Source organism: Brachionichthys hirsutus, chromosome 15 (genome assembly GCF_040956055.1).
Source record: "Brachionichthys hirsutus isolate HB-005 chromosome 15, CSIRO-AGI_Bhir_v1, whole genome shotgun sequence".
Lineage (NCBI taxonomy): Eukaryota > Metazoa > Chordata > Actinopteri > Lophiiformes > Brachionichthyidae > Brachionichthys > Brachionichthys hirsutus.
This window is the reverse complement of record NC_090911.1, coordinates 3,504,034-3,527,280: the sequence shown is the minus strand read 5'-3', so window position 1 is coordinate 3,527,280 and position 23,247 is coordinate 3,504,034. Positions and strand designations below refer to the sequence as shown.

At 45.8% G+C, this 23,247-nt stretch overlaps 1 protein-coding gene across 1 annotated transcript; it reads right to left on the bottom strand.

Annotated features, from left to right (window-relative positions):
• Window positions 1–832: 832 nt before the first annotated feature.
• On the bottom strand, window positions 833–22,902 carry col15a1b (collagen, type XV, alpha 1b). Its single transcript, XM_068748828.1, has 46 exons — window positions 22,846–22,902; window positions 22,576–22,738; window positions 22,087–22,260; window positions 18,754–18,941; window positions 17,962–18,171; window positions 17,662–17,814; window positions 16,061–16,135; window positions 15,798–15,893; window positions 15,300–15,408; window positions 15,134–15,174; window positions 14,888–15,043; window positions 14,787–14,813; window positions 14,645–14,707; window positions 14,420–14,497; window positions 14,244–14,306; window positions 14,035–14,169; window positions 13,067–13,228; window positions 11,739–11,792; window positions 11,555–11,590; window positions 11,071–11,208; window positions 10,848–10,907; window positions 10,733–10,759; window positions 10,539–10,571; window positions 10,338–10,400; window positions 9,884–9,919; window positions 9,573–9,656; window positions 9,272–9,340; window positions 8,968–9,003; window positions 8,619–8,681; window positions 8,430–8,519; window positions 8,309–8,344; window positions 8,095–8,148; window positions 7,581–7,637; window positions 7,400–7,468; window positions 7,050–7,094; window positions 4,881–4,950; window positions 4,248–4,273; window positions 3,702–3,800; window positions 3,448–3,601; window positions 3,272–3,336; window positions 3,055–3,186; window positions 1,862–1,960; window positions 1,702–1,776; window positions 1,436–1,633; window positions 1,170–1,285; window positions 833–1,055 (listed from the first exon to the last, which is right to left on the bottom strand). The coding sequence occupies exons 1-46, from the start codon at window positions 22,900–22,902 to the stop codon at window positions 833–835; spliced, it is 4,257 nt and encodes a 1,418-aa protein (XP_068604929.1).
• Between the last annotated feature and the right edge of the window lie 345 nt (window positions 22,903–23,247).

Sequence of the window (23,247 nt, the reverse complement as noted above, 5' to 3'; positions counted from 1 at the left end):
TTTGGGAAATCACTGAGTCTTTCGTTTATGTCTTTTTTAAAGGTGACTATTGGGGAGGGGATACACAACCCTTTGCTCGACACTACAACACTGATGCTCAAGTTGAAGGAGATTCAGAAGGGACTGTTGCACCGAGGCCTTCTCCATCAGACTGTTAACCACACAGCATCTTCTTCATCATAGCTCAACATCAGCATCTACTTCATCATAGCTAAACATCTTGTTAGCACGCTTTTGTAATAAAAAACAACAAGTTGTTGTTTTAAAAACGATTCTAACAGCCAGTGCTTTCCAGCTTTCCTTTACTTCAAACTCATTGGACGGATTGTTTAAGGCATTTAATCACATCATCAAGTCAGCTTTGCTTGTCACAGTGGCACGATGACATCACACGAGAAAAATGATGCTCATGGATGGAGCTCACGTCTCCGACAGCAACAAGCTCCGCCCATTGTCTAATGGGGACGACCCGGTCTGGGCTTGTAGGAAGAAAACCCACACATTGGAGATGTGTGAGGGATTAGTTGTTGTTGTTGTTGTTGTTGTTCTTGCTCATAATGAATGCTAGTAGCTTGAATCTCTGCTGGGACGCTTGCGTAGCAGCATCATGTTGGATAATGCACCAACAGTGACTGTGTGGCCTTTTTATTTTTACTGCTGATTGTACTTTACTGTGTACTTTAAAGTGTACATCCATGCAGCGATCATCTAAATGTGTGTTTGTGCCTGCATGCGCTTCCATTCCTTTACATTAATGTGCAGTGTGTGTGTGTGTGTGGCATTGTCTCCTCCTTGTTGCACGAGTCTGGATTTGTGTGTTCTCTCTGTCTCTTCAGCTCCTTTTCTGGGGGGTGGCCCCCACATACGTGTTCTCTATACACAGCACAGCGTAGTGGTTGGAGCAGGAGCGAGTGTGTTGTCCTAACAGGCGTCCCGTCTGCAGCAGGGCAGCCTGGCCGGTCACCGCCACGTCGCCCGTTCTCCACGCCTCGCAGTAGTTGGTGGTCAGACGGACGCCCACAGCGCTGGAGCCATGCCACACTAACTTCTCCTGCCTGGGGGGGGGGGGGGACATTTAGAGCATCTTTGGACATGGTGTTAACAACGTCTATAATCTGAAGGTCATAAGAGATGAATAGTTTTACGATTCGTTTTCCCCACACACTCACCATGCTGAGTCAGTCATTATGTTGCGTCCATCAAAGGAGTAGATGGGTGTCGAAGGGTTAAATGTCCCTCCGTTCCCAGAGAAGATGGACATCCAAGTACTGAATAGCACTTCACCCTGAGAGCAGACACAAGAGACGAACTGTCTTCCAAACTTTCCAGTGGATAATGTGCCTTAACTCCAAATTATATATGTTTTAGTTTATTCTCAATATATTCAATATAATGAAGAAACAATCTGCAGCATCTGTAAACATCACTTCCTCACCTTGAGATTAACCACCGGCATGCCGGTGCGGTCCGCCTTCCTCACAATGGTTGCCAGGTCCTGGAGGTGTGAGGACAGGAAGGCCCTGTAGGTGGCCGTTAGCCCCATGGAGCGGGCCTGCTGGTAGCACTGGAAGTCTGCCCCCCGGATCCCACGCATGTCTCCCTTCAGCGGTGCGTTCAGGGCTACCAGATGGAGCTGGGAGAGAGAACACATCAGTCCAGCTGTCCCTCGGCCCATGTGTGGAGCTCTTTCTGAGCGCTCACCCCGGGAACGGCGTGGAAGGTCTGTGGAAGCGCATTAAAGCTGGGTCGATACCCTCTACTGCCCTCCTGAAGCTCCTGTTCAGCAATCAGTTCAGCTTTGTGTTACTGATATCATCGCTGCAGTGCGTGTGTGTGCGCGTGTGTGTGTGCGTGCGTGAACCTGGCTGTGGATCCGATGCGGGCTGCTCCATTCACCAGGTCTGCTGCGGGACTGAGATGCTGCTGAGGAGGAAAGTCCATGATGGATCAACTCTCCAAGCTGAAAGGAGGCGCGCACACAGAATCGGGTCAACAGCAGTAAGATTCAAATCATACACAACACACAGCAGAACACACACGCATCACACACAACACACAAACAACACACACAGAACACACACTCAACACACACAACACACAAACAACACACACTCAACACACACAGAACACACACGCATCACACACAACACACAAACAACACACACAGAACACACACAGAACACACAGCAGAACACACACGCATCACACACAACACACACAGAACACACACTCAACACACACACAACTCATACCGGAACACACACACACCACACAGCAGAACACGCACGCATCACACACAACACACCAGAACACACCCCTCACACACAACACACAGCAGAACATGCACGCATCACGCACAACACACACACAACACACACCAGAACACACGCCTCACACACAACACACACACATCACACACACAACACACAGAGAACACAGCGGAACACACATGCATCACACACAACACACCAGAACACACACAGAACACACAACACACAGCAGAACACACACGCATCACACACAACACACAAACAACACACACAGAACACACACTCAACACACAGCAGAACACACACGCATCACACACAACACACACTCAACACACACACAACTCATACCGGAACACACACACACCACACAGCGGAACACACACGCCTCACACACCTGAACATGCACGCATCACACACAACACACACCTAAACACACACACATCACACACACCACACAGCGGAACACACACGCCTCACACACCTGAACATGCACGCATCACACACAACACACACCTAAACACACACACATCACACACAACACACACCTGAACACACATGCATCACACACAACACACACAACACACACCTAAACACACACGCATCACACACAACACGCACACACCACACACACAGCGGAACAGACATGCCTCACACACAACAGACACCTGAACACACACGCATCACACACAACACACACCTGAACACACACGCATCACACACAACACACACCTGAACACACACGCATCACACACGACACACACCTGAACACACACGCCTCACACACCGGTATCCTGCGCCAGCCGTTGCGAGCTTGAATGAACAGCTCTCCTCCCTCCTCAGACACGTAGACCAACGTCCCCTCTGCAGGCGGGCGACTCTCTCTGCTCAGAGCGTTCAGCGTCTTGTAGCTGGTCAGCTGGATTTACACAACGTCACATGTCAACAAGCAGGATCAGAGCAGTTCAAGGATAAAGCTGCTTCTACAGTGATGGGTATCTTACCGGGTTGGAAGATCCTGGCGGTCCTGGTTGGCCTCGGGGACCAGGAGGTCCAGGGATAGTACCAGCTGATAAAGGCACAACACAAACACAATGACCAAAAAGACCCCGAAAACATGGTTTAAAAATGGAGGTCGGCATCATCAGGCAAATGAGTCGAGATCTCTTTCACCCCTCACCTGATCCGTGTGCCGATGCCGGTCCTGGTGTTCCTGGAGGGCCAGCGGGGCCAGCGGGGCCTCGAGGTCCAGGTCGTCCAGACCCAGGCAATCCAGCCTTGCCTGGAGCACCAACAGGTCCTGGAGGGCCTACAACAAACTCACCTTTTGGACCCTGAAGGTAAAAAAAAAAACATTTATGCAAGTAAATAATAATAAAAAAGATTGAACACTATCAAACCTCGATCTACGCATCTACTATTGTTAGACCTCACCACAAGTCCTGATCTCCCAGGCAGTCCTGGAGGACCAGGGAGCCCGCCGTCTCCCATCTCACCCTTCTGACCTTGGAATCCCTGGTCACCTTGAGCACCCTGAGATAACCACAGCGCATACATGTGATCAGCAACATGCCAGTAAAGAGTGTAGCTTCGGTCCGACTGTAGAGGACGCAGAAGAGCAACAGTCGATTCGCACGACAGTTTAAAATACAGCATCAAAGCAGAAACATAGTACACTTCTCAATACTGCCTCTTCAAAATATATGAATATGCATATAATAAATCATTATATAGACATAAATAACACATATATATATATACAAACACACACTATAATACTTTGTTCTCCAGCAGCTCCTGAGAAAAAAAAGTTCTGCCTCTTGTGAAATACATACAGCTAATCAATAATCACAAGGTTGTTGCTCGTAAACAAATCAATAACCTGCGTTACCTCGTTGAACTGAGGAGTCTGGTAATAATTAATTTGTTCGTCAACACTGCACCTCGTTTTTACCCCCCTGACAGTCACTTTGTACTCACCATAAGTCGATCTGGAAACGCAGGAGCTGAGGAGACAGGTGGTCGGATAAAGATAAAACAACGTTTTATTTTATACTATATTTGTATATATATATACTATATTATATATCTATGTTAAGGGATAGCTAGATAACACAGAACAGGAGCTCCAACAAAAGGCTGAGAGGGCAGCAGGTTAGCTTTATTTCAGTAACATCTCTTTTGAAAAGTATTTTTAACAATTAGCTAAGACACATAAAGAAAGACACATTTCTATGGTTCAACAACAACAACAACAACAACAATAATAATAATAATAATAATGCATTTGATTTATACGGTGGTGCTTTTTCACAGAAACTCAAAGCTCTTACATTGTGCATTATTCATTCACTCCATACAGCTGCATGTTCCCATTTAGTAAGACAAGTAGCTGATAAGACTAGTTTTTACAGAACCTGTAGATGTGAACACGTCCCAGCGATCGGAACTTTTTACATGCATGATGGTGTTACGTGTCTTTGTCCAGCTGTTGTTCTGGTACCAAACCTAATTACTCACGTCAGCTACATTTGCCCACGTCTTACACATGACTCAGCTGCATATATATAAATAGCACGATATGAATGAGCCTGTCTGTTGTAATGGTCTCACCAGGTGTGCCAGGCTCTCCAGGTACTCCCATAGTTCCTTTATCTCCTTTGGCTCCCCGTACTCCTGACTCCTACACACAAACACACAAACACTTGACAATATTACAAGGAAACTAATACACTTGTGTCACACAATGTTTACTGAATATATAGAGTGGATTAATTAAAACATTTAGACAGTGAAGACAAGCGCACACATTTTAAAATATATAACACTCGACAAAAAAACAAAACGTTAAATACGAGACATTCATGATTGAGACTGTAAAAGAGCTCTGAATTAATAGAAGTTGATTAATTTGAATGTTTAGAGCATTTTAAAACAGCTGTTAATGTCTTCTTGGATGCCACTGAGAGATGACACCGTAACCGAGATAACACCGTAACCGAGATAACACCGTAACCGAGATGACACCGTAACCAAGATGACACCGTAACAGAGATCACATCATAACCAAGATGACACCGTAACCGAGATGACACCGTAACCAAGATAACACCGTAACCGAGATCGTACCGTAACCGAGATGACACCGTAACAGAGATAACACCGTAACCAAGATCGCAGCGTAACAGAGATAACACCGTAACCAAGATGACACCGTAACCGAGATAATACCGTAACAGCAATCACACCGTAACCAAGATGACACCGTAACCGAGATAATACCGTAACAGCGATCACACCGTAACCGAGATCACACCGTAACCGAGATAATACCGTAACAGCGATCACACCGTAACCGAGATAATACCGTAACAGCAATCACACCGTAACCGAGATCACACCGTAACCGAGATAATACCGTAACCGAGATCACACTGTCACCGAGATCACACCATAACCAAGATGACACCGTAACCGAGATAATACCGTAACAGCGATCACACCGTAACCGAGATCACACCGTAACCGAGATCACACTGTCACCGAGATAACACCATAACCAAGATGACACCGTAACCGAGATAATACCGTAACAGCGATCACACCGTAACCGAGATCACACTGTCACCGAGATAACACCATAACCAAGATGACACCTTAACTGAGATAACACCGTAACCGAGATGACACCGTGACCGAGATAACACCTTGACCGAGATAACACCGTAACCGAGATGACACCTTAACCGAGATAACACCGTAACCGAGATCACACTGTAGCCGAGATAACACCGTAACAGAGATCACACTGTAACCGAGATAACACCGTAACAGAGATCACACTGTAACCGAGATAACACCGTAACCGAGATGACACCTTAACCGAGATAACACCGTAACCGAGATCACACTGTAACCGAGATAACACCGTAACAGAGATCACACTGTAACCGAGATAACACCGTAACAGAGATCACACTGTAACCGAGATAACACCGTAACCGAGATGACACCTTAACCGAGATAACACCGTAACCGAGATCACACTGTAACCGAGATAACACCGTAACAGAGATCACACTGTAACCGAGATAACACCGTAACAGAGATAACACCGTAACAGAGATAACACCGTAACAGAGATAACACCATAATAGTTATGAAAACTCATCATGCCCAACTTTAAATTAATATGTTGTTCCGTGTTAAATTAATGGGAGTGAAAGGTTAGCAGGAACCAGCTCAGCACCGTTACCTCCTCCTGCCTCCTCCCTGGCAGGAGGCCACTCAGCTCTCTCTCCTTGTAAAGGTGATGAGGAGTCAAGACAGGTGAGCAGGTAGGAGTCACACTCAGTCCCTTTTCACACCTGGCAGTAACATTCATCCTGGACAATCAGAGTGGATTTCAAAGGGCCCATTTGTCATCTTACATTTAGTGCTAAATATGTTTTTAATTTAGTAAAAAAAAAAAAAAGATTCTAAGCAAAATGGAAAAGTTTTAGGTTTTACAGCCGTGAATGATATTTGCTGAAGATTTGACCAAACAGGTAGGTATGATTTATATCCACATGCATACAGGAGGAATATTAATGCCTGATAAAAAGGTACTAAACCCACAGACGTATTAGGGCAGCAGGAGAGGAAGGAGGATGGAGGTAGGGATGGGGTGCTGTTCGTAGCCCAGCGTAGCGGCCATGCTGCTTCACCCACACACCAGAGGAGCAGCAGACGAGCCGAGTTCAAGCTGAAGCAGACCGATCAGATGCTCTGACATTCACTTACGCCTCCATGTTTGCAGTGCGGTCGGGGGCGCACCGGAAACACTGTCTTTAAAATTCAAAGAAGAGCAGTGTGATCAGACTGAACAATCAATCAATGATCGGATAGACACTGGAGCCGAATCAAAATCGGTTCTTCACAGATAGATGTGCTTGAATCTTCTGAAGCTGACGTACGTGTGTGTGAGTACAGGAAGCTCTTTCTGGAGTCCTGCCCTTCTAATGGACTCGCTCTGACCTTCATCAGTTTTTTATCTACCCGTTACAAATTGCATGGTGAAGTGTTCATGGTTGTCTTCGCCATCCTTCCGAAGGCTAAAGGAGAGAAATAAAAAGCCCCTGATGGAAACTTACTCCGTTCAGCCTGTGAATTCTTCCTGGGGTGCCGGGCGGGCCTGGGGGGCCAGGAGGACCAGGAGTTCCCTGAGAGGGGAGAAAAGCAGGACCCCACCAGCTTGCTGTGAGCGATTCTCTGTTCAGTTTGAGTTCAGGTCTTATTCATAGACACATCTCTTCCCTTTCATTCTCTTCTCACCTGCAGACTGACTGCTTCTCCTTTGGAACCTTTCCTTCCAGGCATACCAGGTCGTCCCTGCAAAAAAAGAGCGACAGAATACTCCTTGTGAATACTTCCTCGTGAATACTTCTTGCGAATACTGCACTGCAACCGCGATGCACCTGTATTGTACTGGTTTGAACAGCAAGTAAACCTATTTGACCATGGAATAATTCAAACCGATGATTTTTCATCAGTCTATACGTTTTCTACTTTTTTTCTAGCACTGTCTAAAAACACATGAAAAATCCATCTTGATAACGAGGCGTAAGAAACATAAAAAAACAAAAAATCACATTAAGTCGCTTAAAATAGTTTTTTCAGAGCATCCTGTTTCAGGTGAATCCAAATCTGAGGTAATCAAGAATGTGGATGAATCTAATCTATAATAATAATCGATAAGACAAGCTGTTTAAACCCTGGTTGGGGTCAGTGGACAGCGGACCCGATACCGACACCGGAGATGTTCAGGTCCTGACAAACAGCCACTCACTGAGCGCCCAGGGAAGCCGTATTCTCCCTTCTGTCCAGACGGTCCTATCGGGCCCTGGAATAAAGAGACGCTCAAAGACCTGCACACATATTATATTCTACTCAACCGTTTAGTTCAATAATAAAGACGCATCTTTGACATAACCTGCCACCACTGTGAGGATTTGACTTTCCAGGTGATGAAATGTTTGCTGTTTTATTTAGAATGGACTCACCATAAGTCCAGCAGGTCCAGCAAACCCACGGTCACCCTATAATACGAGATGAAGACGAACGCAAGAAGAATGAAGGATTATGATGGCAGTTAAGTTAATGAATTGATTTCATTTGCTCGACCTTGACGCCTTTGGGCCCCTGAGGGCCTCGCGGTGCAGATATGATGGATCCATCAGCAGCAATGGTCACTCCAGACTCTCCCTTCTCTCCCTGTTAGTTCCAAGAACATACTCAACATTTATTTTGCTTATTTGTGATTCAAATCCATCTTTGCAGCTCTGTCATTATTCTATAAGGTCTAGGTCTCACCTTTAAACCAGCGAGCCCCTTGATCCCCCGAGGGCCTACATCTCCCTTTGGTCCCCTGGGGCCCTGGGCAGGGATGAAAGGGTTGGGAAATTTAGCGAGTATAGAGTTTTATAAGGAGGATGGGGGAGATATTTACATTTAATGTAAATAAAGACTTTTGTTCTTAATCTCCATCAACTCTAAATAATCTAATAGTATTAATGTTAGTAACATCCATGTTACTAACATTATACCTACCCTTTATAGTCCAGACAGCACAAATGAAATAGGTAAAAAAGCGTAAATGCATTTATTGTTAAACCCATGCAGACATTTCTATCAAGCACCGAGTCCAAGCGGATGTTCTTACAGGAAATCCAGCTCTGCCAGGCAATCCTTCAGCGCCCTGCAACATGCAGATGCAACGCACAAATCAACACACACACACACACACACAGGCAGAGGCTTTAACATGAACGCAGACGCAAGCAAAAGCAGTGTGGGCGGGTTCATGGTTTTTAACAGGGAAGATGTAAATGCTCATATGCACAGCATCATCGGACAAAACTGGAGCCAAGAGCTTCCTTAAGCCACTGATGAGGCGCCAGTAAAGGACATGACAGGATGATGCAACATGGTAAACAAAGCCCCGCTACATAAATGGCTCTACACACCATGCGCCCTGGGGGTCCTCTGATCATCGTCGAGTTGACGATACGATGATCTGTGCCACTGCGGAGAAGCTGGAACAGAAAGAACAGAACGAGCATGATCCGAGCTTCGCCTGCAGCTCCACGCTTCACGGCTGCCTGGAATTTTGAATGGTGTGTGCGGATAAAAAAATATTTTAAATGCATTCACATTGACACCTATGGTTTCCATTTCACAGTCATAGAACCCAGAGGGAACCAGGATACTTGAACTTGCAGTGTTGCTATTAGAAATAACAGTGTGTGTGTATGTGTGTGAACGTACATCTTCTATATTCATCATAGGTCCAGGAGGTCCAGGAAGCCCGGGAGGTCCGGGGACACTGAGTCCATCGATTCCTCGGCCCCCCTTCGGCACATGAAACGGAGCGATCAGTCCTTTGCTACAGTGAAACGTCAATGACGGAGCAAACATCAAGCCTTGAAGGCGGCAGCGTGAGAATGACATGCATGAGTTCCCCTCAGGCGGAGCTTGCAAGGGAGTTTGGTCACACGGGAACCATTAAAATAAATATTGAACAGAATGTTGTATTGTTCTAAAAGCACAGCAGCTGACGGTTGGTTCAACGGCCCTACCTCGGGTCCTGTGCTGCCCTTTTCTCCTTTGGCCCCCTGTTTTTAGAGAAATGAAATGAATGAACAATTTAAATAATGTAGTGATGACATATTCATTATAGTTATAATTAAAATTTAATAAATAATTTAAAGTTTAAGTTAATGGAGTTATGTTGGAGACCTCACCCTAACCATAACCCTTCTTATTGATCACATCAACCACGATAACCAGTCCTGTGTAACGCGACACTACAGCTGCATTTACTGTGTTCAAAACGTCATCGGGAATATGAGAAAATAAAAGTGTAATCATTATTTATTATTATTTACAGATGTGAGATGATACACACACTTCCAGATGAAGTGATGTCACATGACAATTAAGAGGAGCTTTAATCTCATCAGTGAATGAACATTTCATAACTAATATTAGCAAATCATCAATACATTTATTGTGTAAAGTTCCGCCTCTTACCCGAGCGCCTGGTAACCCAGCAGGGCCCCGAAGACCATCGGATCCAGGGTCTCCTGGCTCACCCTACATTCACCATAAAGCGTTAACACATAGAATACTAATACCTCACAGGGGATGCCTGCGTTACACAGACTGTAGGGAGCTTCAAATGGAAACAAGAGCATCCCTCCGTTTCTCACTTTGCTCAAGTTTTTGGTTTACCTTGACAGAAAGTCCTGGAGCTCCATCCTCGCCCTGGATGAGACACGAGAGAGCATCTTTAACCACGAAGCAAGAGGAGCAATGATGGCTTAGAAAAGGCGCACTGGTTGTTAGTAGTACAAGTATTCATGAGAGTAAACCAGTACCTTCTGCAAGTATAATGTGTAGCGAATAAACTTTTATTGATAGATTACCTTCTGTCCTTTTAGACCAGGGGGACCCTGGATAAAACAGAAACAATCAGCGTATATGAAAGAATGAATGTGAGACACACACACACACACACACACACACACTCACGGCACTGACCTGTGGGCCTCTGACTCCAGCTCCGATGAGCATGTCACTCTTCCCAGATCCTTCCATATCCTGACCAAAGAACAGTTGGACATTAGACATGGACTCTTGTGGACCTATGTGGTGCCGTGGACACCATCCTTTCATCGTCCTCTGGGGCTCAAATGAAAGTCGTCCTTCGGTCTTATCTTATTGTCAACAGCAGGTATACAATATGTAAGAGTGATTGGAACACCTCTGCAAAGAATTTGGAGTCTGAAGGTCCAGGGGGGCCGGGGGGTCCTGGAGGACCTGCTGGACCTCTCTTCCCTGCTGAACCTCCCCTGCCTGGTGGACCTGGGGATCCAGCTACACCCATGGTGCCACTTTCACCCTGCAGAGATACAGAAATGCTCATTTCAGGGATGATATAAAACATTTGGGCCTTTAGGAGAATTTAACCGGAACCGATACCGATAAAATAAATCCACAAAAGTTGTCTCTGTGTCTTAACACGGGCTGATTTTCAAATGTGTCTCTTATGAGAAATGATATTCAGAGGGTTGAATAGTTTTGCAGGACTGCAGGAGTCAGTAAAAGAATGTGAATCAATAACTTCATATTAGTTAACTTGATATATTAAAACTGCTCTTATGTGATGTGATTGCTCCATAAAGGAGCTGCACAGTGTACTTTGCCAGGAAACCTAATGCCCAGTTAGATGTTGGGTAGTAAATTACCTTTGGTCCAGATGGTCCAGGTAATCCTCGGTCTCCCTAGGATGTGGAAAAAGGAGTGACAAAGCAATTAATACGAGCAAGCTGACCCAAACTCAAACCACGTGATGGTGGCTTGATACGAAACCCAATCAGATGTGAGTTCTAAGGAATGGACGACAGCCACAATCCATCTGGACCATCGTACCTTCTCTCCCACAGCTCCTGGCACACCTGTGGAGCCATCCTCGCCGGACGGCCCCTGGCCGAACCCAGACAGAAAACAGGGTTAGTCACAGAAAGTGTGTCAGTGTGTGAGAAGAGAGCGACGTGATGCATGAAGCTGTGTGTTGCTCCTCTGGCAGCTCCAGCAGGGACCAGCGACAATCCAGCAGGTGACAATCATCCACGAAACGGGATGAAATCATCCATGCAGAAATGAGTGTTAACCTCATTGCATCATGCTTACACACATTTACCTACAAATGTGAACATTCAGGGATTTTAAATAGAAAATAAATTACTTTTTAGTAAAAATCATTGTTTAAATCTATAATTGTTTTATGGTAGTTATTTTTTTTTTTTTGCCTCCCTGACTATATGTCACTGATCCCCTTTTACTCCTTATGATTGTTTTTACTTTGGACAACCTAATGATAGCAGGTTGTAGCATGAAATGTAGCATGATGCAGCCAATGTGATTTTCTCATCACTCACAAGGAGAGTTATTGTTCTAAGGAATCGTTGTATTCCTTGGATAAGCAGGCAGCCAAAATACATCAACGTTTCTGCGTTTCTTTTGTGCAGCCTGACAACATTGTGTAGCATAAGACTGGTGTCTGCAGTGAAATACTGAGCTCCAAGGCAAACTGAGCTGTTGACATTTAACGTGGTGGAGAGAAAGATGAGGCTGCACCGTTAGATTGTGTATTTGTTCTGTAATCCAACGTCACTCGATCACAGACTGATTCGTTTTCCTCTCACGCAGGTGCAGAAACGCCCTGCTGGTTGGCTGCTGGATTGTTTGCATGTGTAGTCTTTAACACAGGTAATTCTAATTCACTAAAACTTGTGTTTTCAGGGGATTTATTTTTAGTTTCACCAATGTAACAGTTGGTATTGTATACACTTGGAATAAGTTATAAATCAAATGCAAAATCAGCGTACTCAACGCACCAGTATGCCTTGATTCTTTGTATTTACTGAGAGCAGACAATAACAGATGGCTAGAAAGGCAGATTGGTGCCTTCACCATGTTGTATGAAAGAAAAGCATCAAGGCAGCTCAAACAGTCGCGTGCACACACATACACACACACACACACACACTGCTCTGAAGCACAGTTTAGCAGCCGTGAGCCCGAGCACTGCGTCTTCCTCACTGTTTATTGGCTGATTTAAATCTCAGGCCTGTAATTGTCTTAGACTAAGTTTTAATATCGCTGAATATCGTCAGTGAGTTTTTTCTCAGTACTCTGGCTTTTGACTGTAATTATTTTGTTTTGCTGGTTTACTAAAGCGAACCAGGAAAATATACCTCGTCTGAACTTTGACCGGACCCAAAGTCAAGCCCAGAACCAGAAGCAAACCTGGATTCAGAACTGAACCCAGAACTAAAGCCAGAACCAAGGTCAGAGGACAACTCTGGGCTGAAGCCTGAGCCATCAGACCCAGAAGCACTAAACCAACCGTCAAACATCTGGAGCAGTGGAGACAGGGTGGACATGAGGACGGGGAAGAATGGAGAGGGATGATGAAAGACACACATTGATCACTACAACATGATTTAAGAGGGAACACAAACACAAAAGAGGGATTACAAATCATAAAAATGTCCATTGTGTAGGATTTAGGTGCAAAACAGAAGATAATAGTCAGAATTATATTTGTGTTATAAGGTTCTAATTCTTCTTAAAATGGGAACTGTTGTGTTTCCATCGCCTCAGACTGAGCCAGCTGTTTCTGCAGAAGGTCACACACAGACAGCAAAGCATCGAGGACGAAGAAGACGTTTGTGTTTTAGCCTCTGAAACAGTCCGATCGGCACCAAACGTCGTTTACACGTCTGTCCCGAACCCAGTAGCCCTGCGGCCCAGTCGGAACCCAAATACAGCTGAACATGGACAAGCCAGACTCGGGTTCTACTGGCCAACGCATGTCCAGATGGAACAAGCAGGGTCTAGCTGGTTGAATATTTATCCACACTGTTAGTTGCTACTAAATCCTGCACACCTTCAAAGCAAATATAATCTAAACAAAGATGAGGATTTAGGCACAAAGGGACACTAATTAATATAAGAATACACAAAATGATATGTTAGAAGTTTGGCAACATACTTTCATACAGACTGAAGACATGTAGAAGATGTTTCACTGACTGACAATACATTTGAATTGCATGTTATTTGTTTAATATCCCCCGGTTTTACATCTAGAAGAATTAATTCAGATTTTTTTTCATTTTCAGATTTAGATTACAGTGAATAGAGAATGTTTCTCACTTACTGGTTTCCCAGGTGTACCCGGGAGCCCGCCTCTGCCAGGGGCCCCGGTGGGTGGAGCATGTCCAAGAGAGAGGCCTTGAGCTCTGTCAAACGGAGGACCAGGAGGTCCTGGAAGACCTGGTGGTCCAGGAGGACCCTGGTGAAGAGTTCTTACTTTATATAAAGGGAACTCTCAGACCAACCCATTGATTATCACACACCTTATCTTACCTTGAGGACAACGGTCTCACTGTCCAGGTCTTCAAACCCGGAACCCAAGGCGTCTGCACCGTACTATAACACACAGAACACGGATTCTACCACGTCTCGGACCTCAGCTTCACCGACCACCAACAATGCATGACAGTAGCACTCTACAAAGTACAGCCAGGAACTGCGATGCTCACAGGCACGCTGCGTGATCTGGGGGGTCCAGGTGGCCCAGGGAGCCCAGGGGGGCCTGGTGAACCAGCTCCTGGGTCTCCCTGTTCAGAAGGAAGGCAAGGACAAGAGGAAAGAAAGAAAAGATGATCCTTCATAGAAGATTTTATCATAAAAATAAATGACATTTCAAATAGAGCGTCGTCCACTTGTAACAAATGATCAAATCAAAGCATGTTCTTTCTTCGCACCTTCTCTCCTTTGGCTCCAGCGTCTCCATCCCAGCCTGGAGACCCCTGAGACCCTGACTGACCCTAGACACAGTGCAATCATTTCATGTCATATTTAAAAACAGTAAAGAATTCCAAGGACTTGTCAAGTTGAACAACTTACGGGGTCACCTTGGTCGCCTTTGCTTCCCTGTGAGGAGAGAGAAGGATTCAGGACGAGTTCTACAGGAACACACAAGCTGTCTGTCTCTTTGGCACACACACCTTCTGTCCTTCTCTCCCAGGGTGTCCTGATGGACCTTGAGTGCCTCTTGGTCCAGGTTGAGCTTGCCCTGGCGTAGGGGACGGGCCCGGTGGGCCAGCTGGGCCTCTGGGTCCAGGATCTCCACGTTCTCCTTTCAACTGAAACCTGACCAGATCCTGGGAATTGAAATAAAATAATTGTGATGCGTATGAGAAATTCCCGAATATTTAATCATAAAAACAACAATATAACGGATCAGAACTTACCTCTCCAGACTTTAACCCTGATTCCTCTGTCGGGTGTGGCCCTGGGTGGATGGATGGATGGAAGGATGGGTGGGCAGATAGATAGATATAGATAGATATACATACTGATCAAATCACAATATATCATATTAATTAAGAATGGTATTGATAGGAGCTACAATCTGACCTCGTATTCCTTCGCTGGTTTCTGTCGCCGTCTGGTGACGGGAGAAATCATCCCGCTCCATATCGGGAGCTTCAGTGGGCGGAGCCCTGACAGGAACACTGTCCTCCTGCTAGAAGAGATCAAGATGAAAATATCAATGGATCACTCAAATTTAAAACCATGTGATTAACTAAGCATCAATTTTGTGCTTAACAGTAACCAATAGTTACTGAGGGACAGCTTACTCTGTCGTGGTTATTATGGGATGCTTGGCGTTAGACTGACTTGAAGTATAATGCCAGAAAGTCACACAATGGTGTTTTGGGATTCCGATAGGAAAGTGTGTATCAAGCACAGCAGGTGATACACACACACACACACACATTTTGCTTTACTCCCATAGTTAGAAAATGTGAAATTAGCTGGGCTGGATTTGGCAGAATCTTCCTTACTTTTCCAACCAACACGTGACACCACCTGAGTCACCTGAACGGTCTTCAGGTGTTCTTCCTAACCTACCTGTGGTGTGCCATGCTTTCTCGCCTTAGTCTTCATCACCTCCACCTCTGTCTCTCTGTCATCCAACGCATCATCTCCACTGGCGTATCCCGAGGCCTTGATCAAACATCACATTGAGAAAGGAAAGGCAGAAATCAGCAGCCACATTTCTGCTGCTTATCGATTGAAGTCATTCCTGTGGCTCTTCCAGAGGGGACATTAAGATCCTGCAAAGAGCTGCATGCTGTTCGCCAGTGCATATGGGATGTGTGTGTGTTCCTCACGTAAGGATCGTCCTCCTCACACTGCTCATCAGCTGCTCTGGGATCATCTTTTATCACCAGCTGCTGAATGGACCCCTGGAGAGAGAAGACCGTTCACTGACAGATCGACTGGATCTCTTTAGTCATAGAAAAGTTTTCCACAGTGAAGTAAACTAATCAAAATGTGCGCCCAAACACCAAAATATCAAATTTTGCGAAAGAAAACTTGTCTTTTCTTCTTATGTTTCTACCTCTCTCCCCCGTAAAGGTAAATACTGTAAGTCTTACAATTATATAATGAGAAATGAGAAGTGTGAACAATTCCACAAACCTTCACCACTGTTCCTTTTTTATTAACCAGTAAAGTTAGCTTTGAACCAATCAAGCAATCTGACTGACTGTTTAATCACTGGTTTAGAAATATTTAGCCACCAGACAATTAACGGATTAATAGATGAAAACAAATTTGAAAGATTAAGTCATCGTCGCATTTTTGCTTTTTACGGATGGCATTGTGTCTCAGGGCTTTTTGGATCACTGAAATCAATCTCAGACACCTGTGATAATTAATTTGACAGGTAAGCCCGGTTCAAGAAGGATGCTCCACATTTTGAAGCAGACGAACATCTGAAAAAGGATCCGTCTGCTGCTGAAACGCACGAAAGAGTTGAAGATCTGAAAACCTTTGCGTGATCGCCGTGTTGTTAAGAGACCTGAGGCTGATTGCTGCTCTGGAGCCTCTTGAACAGGTGTGGGACCGTCCAGAGGCTTGCAGCTGCATAAGCCTTCTACCCCCACCCAGAAATACATGAAGACTAATGTTCAAACAGTCTTGTTCACTGATGAATGCCGTGCAACCCTGGATGGTCCAGATGGATGGGGCAGTGGGCGGTTGGTGGACGGCCATTGTGTCCCAGCAAGGCTTTGCTGTCAGCCAGAAACGCCAGAAACGTTTCAGAGGTCACACCTTAAAGGGGCTGACCCGCGCTCTCCCCATGGCCCTGCCACCTCCATCCCTCACTGGTGAACGAGACCCCAAAATACTGGCACTCCTCCCCTTTGGGACAAAGACGCCAAGGTAGAATTTATTTCGGTAAAACTCGACTGGTTTTGTTCGTCTACTTTCTGCTACTCTTAATGATTAGCTATTGAGACATCGTTTTGTTTGGAACCACACATAGAATAAAGTACAGTCCCCTTCATGCAATCACCATGGAGACCAGCTTCCAAACACGAACGTGTCCACCACTGAGTCTCGGCCCAGCTCGGCGACCATAAACCTGCTGGCGTTTACAGCACAAAGCGCCGACTAGCGGGGCCCCGTGTCAGTGCCGCGCTCCTTTGAGGCCCAAGACAACAAGCCAACACGCCATCAGAGTGACCCAGATTCTTCAGCCTGGTCCTGGCGGCTGTTGAACACACACACATTCCGTGGTCACGCTTCGTTCAGAAGGTCAGGCTACACCGACCTGAGCAGCAGCAGAAGCACGTCGCTATAGCAGCAAGACAATGAACCAGAACCAGAACCAGAACCAGAACCAGCTCAGGAAGCACAAATTTGTCTTTTCTTTCCCAACATACCAACACACATAGGAAACGCCAGTTGGAAGACTGACACCTACCACGAAGTTGTCCAGGCCTGTGCTTCCAGCGTTGCCGACAAAAACCCCTGAATTGTGAGAGAAGGTGAGCTTTTCTGGCCGGCGATGAAAAGTAGTCCTTTCAGCCTCGCCGCAGTCCATGTAGAGACGCACCTCTTCATGCTCCACCACCAGCTGACAGGCAGAAAGGCCAGTCAACACACAGACACGCTGCATGCACGTCTCCAATGCACTGCTTACAACGGAGCTTCAACTGATCAGCGGGGCTGGAAATGCAAATGTTGATTTAATACCAACTTCAGCTGCTCAAAGTGAACTCACCGTGAATCTCGTCCACTGGTCTGTCATTTCGGGGACGCTGAAGGCAGCAGCTTTGTGGCTGTGGGACGCCTGCTGTCTGTCAGTGTAGTACAGTAGGATGCTCTGGAGGCCCCCACGCACCGGAGTGAGGGCCAAACCCAGCTCCACCACCTTCTGATGGGCATCTGTGACAGCAAAGAGCATCCCGCCCCTCTGGGTGGACGGACGGACCTGAACCGGAGGAGGAAGAAGGAACAGGATGTTCAATTCTTTCTTTGCTATCTTTTTTCTATTACCGGTACATAAATATTACAGTTTAATTTACATTTACGTTTCAGTCAGCTGGAGTTGGTGTGAAACCGAAATCACTCAGAAACTTGAAATGTAATAATTTAAACGAGAAAAGCAGCTCGTTCCCCTCCTAACTGGATCTACATCTGGATCAGCACCAAAAGGTTCTAGATTGTTCTTGGCATCTTTATACACCAACCATGAAAAAGTCAAAGTGAATCAGAGTTTATGTGTATTTTTAATCCAGACGTATCCGGATCACTCTCAAGATTTAATGGGATCTAAATTAGACCATCTTCAGGGTTTTTTCCGTAATCCTGCTAACCCACAGACAAACGTTGCCATGAACAGAACCTCCTTGGGCGGAGACAAGAAACAAGGATGACAGAACATTTAGGACCTCCTGAACATTTCACCTTGCATTATGACCAGTGCTCCACAAGATGGCCTCATAACGGGGGGGCTCAGCTGACCAGGCTTGTTCCCTGTGCTCCACTTCAACAAGGGGCTTTAAAGTCTCACCGTGGCGATGATGGCGAAGTCCCTGTAGAACGAGCCTGGTACGAAGGTCTTCGTGAGCCGGCCGACGTTGGCTTCAGGCCCAAAGTTGTAGGCTGGAAACCCCTCGTAGCCAGGAGTGAAAGAAACGGCGGGCGGGAGCGGGACTCCGATTAGCTCTGTGAGGTCCAGATGGCCACCTGAGCCTCGCTCTGAGGGAAAAGACACGTTATACTGTGCGTGGAAGGAACGAGCGAAACGTTAAAGAAGTGATGAACGATGACATTTTTTCATTTCAAGTTTTGCTGCTTATCTTCCTCAACGTTTGACAGCAGGAGAACCGACACACAGCTGTGTTTGTGTGTGTGTGTTGCTGATTGGTGCAACACGTGGGGCAGATTCAACAGCATCATCTCGCCATGGCTTTAATCTGACTTGCTTTCCTTCTTGCTCTGCCTTCGCCTCACTGCTCTGACTCTCGTGGACATAATCCTCAGAGAAAGAAAGACACACAAAGACTGCTAATTAGAGTATTTATTGTCTTTGTGACGAGATGGCTACGCATTCCCCTCATTCTCGCCGCACGGGAGTCCGTCTCCCATAGCGACAAACTGACATCCCAGCATTCCAGGCAGGCTCACCCTGCTCCCGACACATTCCCATCAGTCACGCTGCTCCTGCCAGTTTATTCATAGAGCATCAGATCCCAAAGGGTTGTCATCTCACGACTCTTTATTTCATAGATGACACCGATGATTTATGTACGAAGGACTTTCAACGGAAACAAGACCGCAAGGGCTTTTTTTGAAATGCTCCTCTTAGACAGGATGTTTGACTGTACTTGTACTGTAATACATGCTACTGTGTGACTGTACTTGTACTCTAACATTCTATCTAATAAATATCATCATCATCATCATCACCTCCCCCAAGCATCTCAGTCTCCCTATGTTGTGATTTACACCAAAAATAATGGCCCTACATTTATTTATCTCTATTTTTAGATTAACCATGAAAACAAACCTTTATCGATTGGATTCACGTTGTTATCGTTATTAGTTTAGAAGTTATTCACTAAACGCATCACTTTCAGTAACGGCGGATTCTTCTGGATCGAGATCCAGAGCTTTAGAAGATACAACAAATCTGTTTGTCCGCTACTGATTCCACAGCGTCTTGGTGAAGGCAGCAGAAACAGAACCACCTTGGCGGGGGGGGGGGCGTAAAGATAAATATTCAAGGATGAAGGACTTGTGTCCAAAAAAAACCCCTTCCCTTCAATCGGCTCAACGTGGGCGGGAATCAGCCTTGAAATGTCCGTCTCACCCACATGTCTCACCCACATGTCTCACCCGTATAACCCCCGGTGCAGACAGGACACTACATGGCGGTCTCTAATTCATCATCCTGACCAACTGGAAACACACACGATTAGAGGCTTTAAGATGCGTGTGTGTGTGAGAGAGTGTGTAAGTGTGTATTTGGGGGGGGGGGGTTCTGCTTCTGTACAAACCACAACAAGTGTCGCTCTGCATGTTAGTTGCAAACACAAGTGGGCTTTAAACAAATCACACACACACACACACACACACACACACAGAGCTCCAGTCCAGATGTGAAGCCGTTAGTTAGCTGCCTGCTGACCAGGCCTGCAAAGCCTCAGCTATTCTTACTGCAATGTGACACACATCCAGAGGCAATGGCTGAAATCACTGCCTTAATACGGTCCGAGGAAACATCCACCTGGTTCCATTCAGACATAAAGAGGATGGCAGCCATCCTGAAGCGCCGTGTTCACGCTGCTGCTGCTGCTGAGGCGAGGAGAAGGAACAGTTACAGGATAAGACGGGTGTCTTATTAAAACTCCTGCTGAATTTAACCATCTCGTAGGGAAAAAGAAACATTAACAAAGACTCTCAACATGCCTTCCCACAATGCAGTGCTGTGTGTGGGGATAGAGACTGGAGAACGGTTGAAGAAGAGGAGCAGGATATGAAGTAAGTGCAATGCAAAGTATTTTTCTGCTGCTTAATGTAAAAGAACACGCCTGCAATACTCAAGATTCCCCTCCAAGGGTATATTTCATGGGCACTAACTTAATAAAGTTAACGAATCTTCTGAGAAAATGCTCAAATGTCAAAAACAGGAAAATAAAAACTCAGTGATGCTTAAAATGCGCTAAATCTCAAAAATGTAGCTGATTGTCACGAGTGGAAAATAAAGAAAGTGATAAAGTACAAAATGTAATGTACTAAAGCTATTTATACATGTAAAAGTTTCAGATACTCAAATACAATACAGCAGAACTGCTAGTGTGATGCATGCACACACACACACACACAAACACACTAACACACACACACCCACACACCTACACACTCACACATGCATCTAACTGTAAATGATTCTGTAACCAGTGAGAACCTGAGATCAGACTTTAAGACGGTCAGACAACTCAAATCAAACTGCTCTCTATCCTAATCTAATCTAATCTAATCTAATCTGAAAGCTCCTTCACTTTGCTCCGTCCTCCTCCTGATCCTAATCGTCGACATGTTGCCTGCATGGATTCTCGGTCACCTTGTTCAAACATTTAAAACTAACCTTCACCCCCTCCAACTCTACAGCGTGGAACCTTGAACCCCCCCCCCCCCCGACCTGCTGAGCCACACAAACGCGTCCCGCTGCTTATGGTCCATTCTCTCTGGATGCTTATTAAAGGAGCGCATCAGCGTCTCCGGGTGTCACATGCCAGCGCGTTGCCGAGGCAACCAGCGCCGGCTCTCGACACATATCACATATTACATATCACATAGATGCTGCATGGCAGGCGGTCCTGGATGAGGCAGCGGCCCCTTCACAGGCGCTTGCTCATTTAAATATCATGTAGACTGTAGAGTATTCAGCACTGCAGGTGTTTAAAATGTCTATTCCTTTTGAGATTGGTAGACATTTTTATATTACCAGTAGTATAAAGGAAACGGTGTAATAAACTTAAACCAGCAAGCAGCTATTTTCCATGTTTTGGGATCTCTTAGCTCACTGGTGAGGATCCACATCCCTCGACTCTCTGATCCACGCTCACTCGTCTCATTGTCCTTGTTTCCATGCAGCAGCAGGAACTGAAGCTAATCTGTCCGGTGGATGCAAACAATACTCAGATATTGATCTCTAATCCTAATCTGTCTCCTGGGTGCGTAACTTGGGAAACCGTCCTTTTCAACAATAACGTAACTTTAACTGCATCTCTTAAAGGCATGCTGTCGTACATGAGGAGGGGCATGCAGACGCCGCATGAGGGGAAAGGTCGTCGGTGAAGCCCACTGCGTTCTTCTCTGCAGCATGTCTAGAACTCACCACTTTTCCAGTGCTTCAGCGGTTTGTATTGAGCTCTGGCTTTGCTACCTCCACCTGTGCTGTCCACCGGAGGCAACATCCCTGGTTCTGACGCTCCCGGACTTGGTGTCGGTGTGAGCAAAGACTCCTTCACCCCGGTGCGAGCATCCAGAGCTGTCTCTGTCACCCCGTCCTCTGTTGCCCATGGGGAGTTGAAAGGAGTCAGAGAGTTAATGGATGGAGTGGTGATGGATGGCAGAGCGGAGAGAGGAGAAGAGCTAGTTTTAGGGCCTCCCCAGATGAAGCCCCACCATTGGGCTCGTGCAGGAGAGGAGAGGAGAAAGAGGACAGCATACGAAAGCTGCAGGGCTCCCATCTCCTCACTGAATATTACTTCAATGCACAGAAAGCTGATCCTGTTGAATCTGGCTACAGAATGCTACAGAAGGCTTACAGGAAACGCACGAGGTGAGAGCGCAGTAATCCCAGAGGAACCATCCGAGGAATGACCTTTCACCGTGCACTGCTTCTCTGCGTCCTCCTGTCCTCTGTCCGTTGTTTCTCGCTCTACTTGCTCCTCACTGCCATCCCTCTCCTCTTCCTCGCCCCCTGTGTAATTACAGACTCCCCCTCTTCTGGCTCTCACAGCAGACTTGATTTTCACTCCCTTTTTCTGTTGGCCAGGCAGATTAGTGAGTTAGTTAGTTCACTACTGCCTCCTCCCCCAGTGTTCTCTCGCCACCCCTCCATCTGTGTGTGTGTGTGTTCCCGAGGTAATACTTCTGAGCTCTCACATGTGTAGAGCATCACGGATTTAGGATCAGGTGCATCGTTCATGATGCTGCGAGAGAGATTCCTTGTTATCAACTTTCCCTGCCTCCAGATGCGGCAGAAATGTCACGACGACACATCAATCATTAATTGGGAAATCATTATTCCTCCTCTTATGTGACACAAAATAGTTTTTCAGCAACATGGAGGATTCAGAAAAGGGTGAGATGATAAATGAAATTCCAATCCACTTAAATTAGCATGATTTTGGTTAAGGTGTTCCAATCAATAACCAGTTAGTCAATGAAGGTTTATCGACCTCAATCCCAGCATAAGCTAATATTATATTTATATTACATGTTGTGTTTGTCTGTGTAAATGTACTTTCAACCTGTTTGAGTATATTATGTG

Coding starts and splice junctions, on each gene's coding strand:
- col15a1b (XM_068748828.1), bottom strand. CDS start 22,902: ATGAACGATGCACCTGATCCTAAATCCGTGATGCTCTACACATGTGAG. Junction 10,760..10,847: donor CTGGAGTCAGAGGCCCACAG/GTCAGTGCCGTG, acceptor TGTTTTATCCAG/GGTCCCCCTGGTCTAAAAGG. Junction 9,004..9,271: donor GAGGACCCCCAGGGCGCATG/GTGTGTAGAGCC, acceptor TGCATGTTGCAG/GGCGCTGAAGGATTGCCTGG.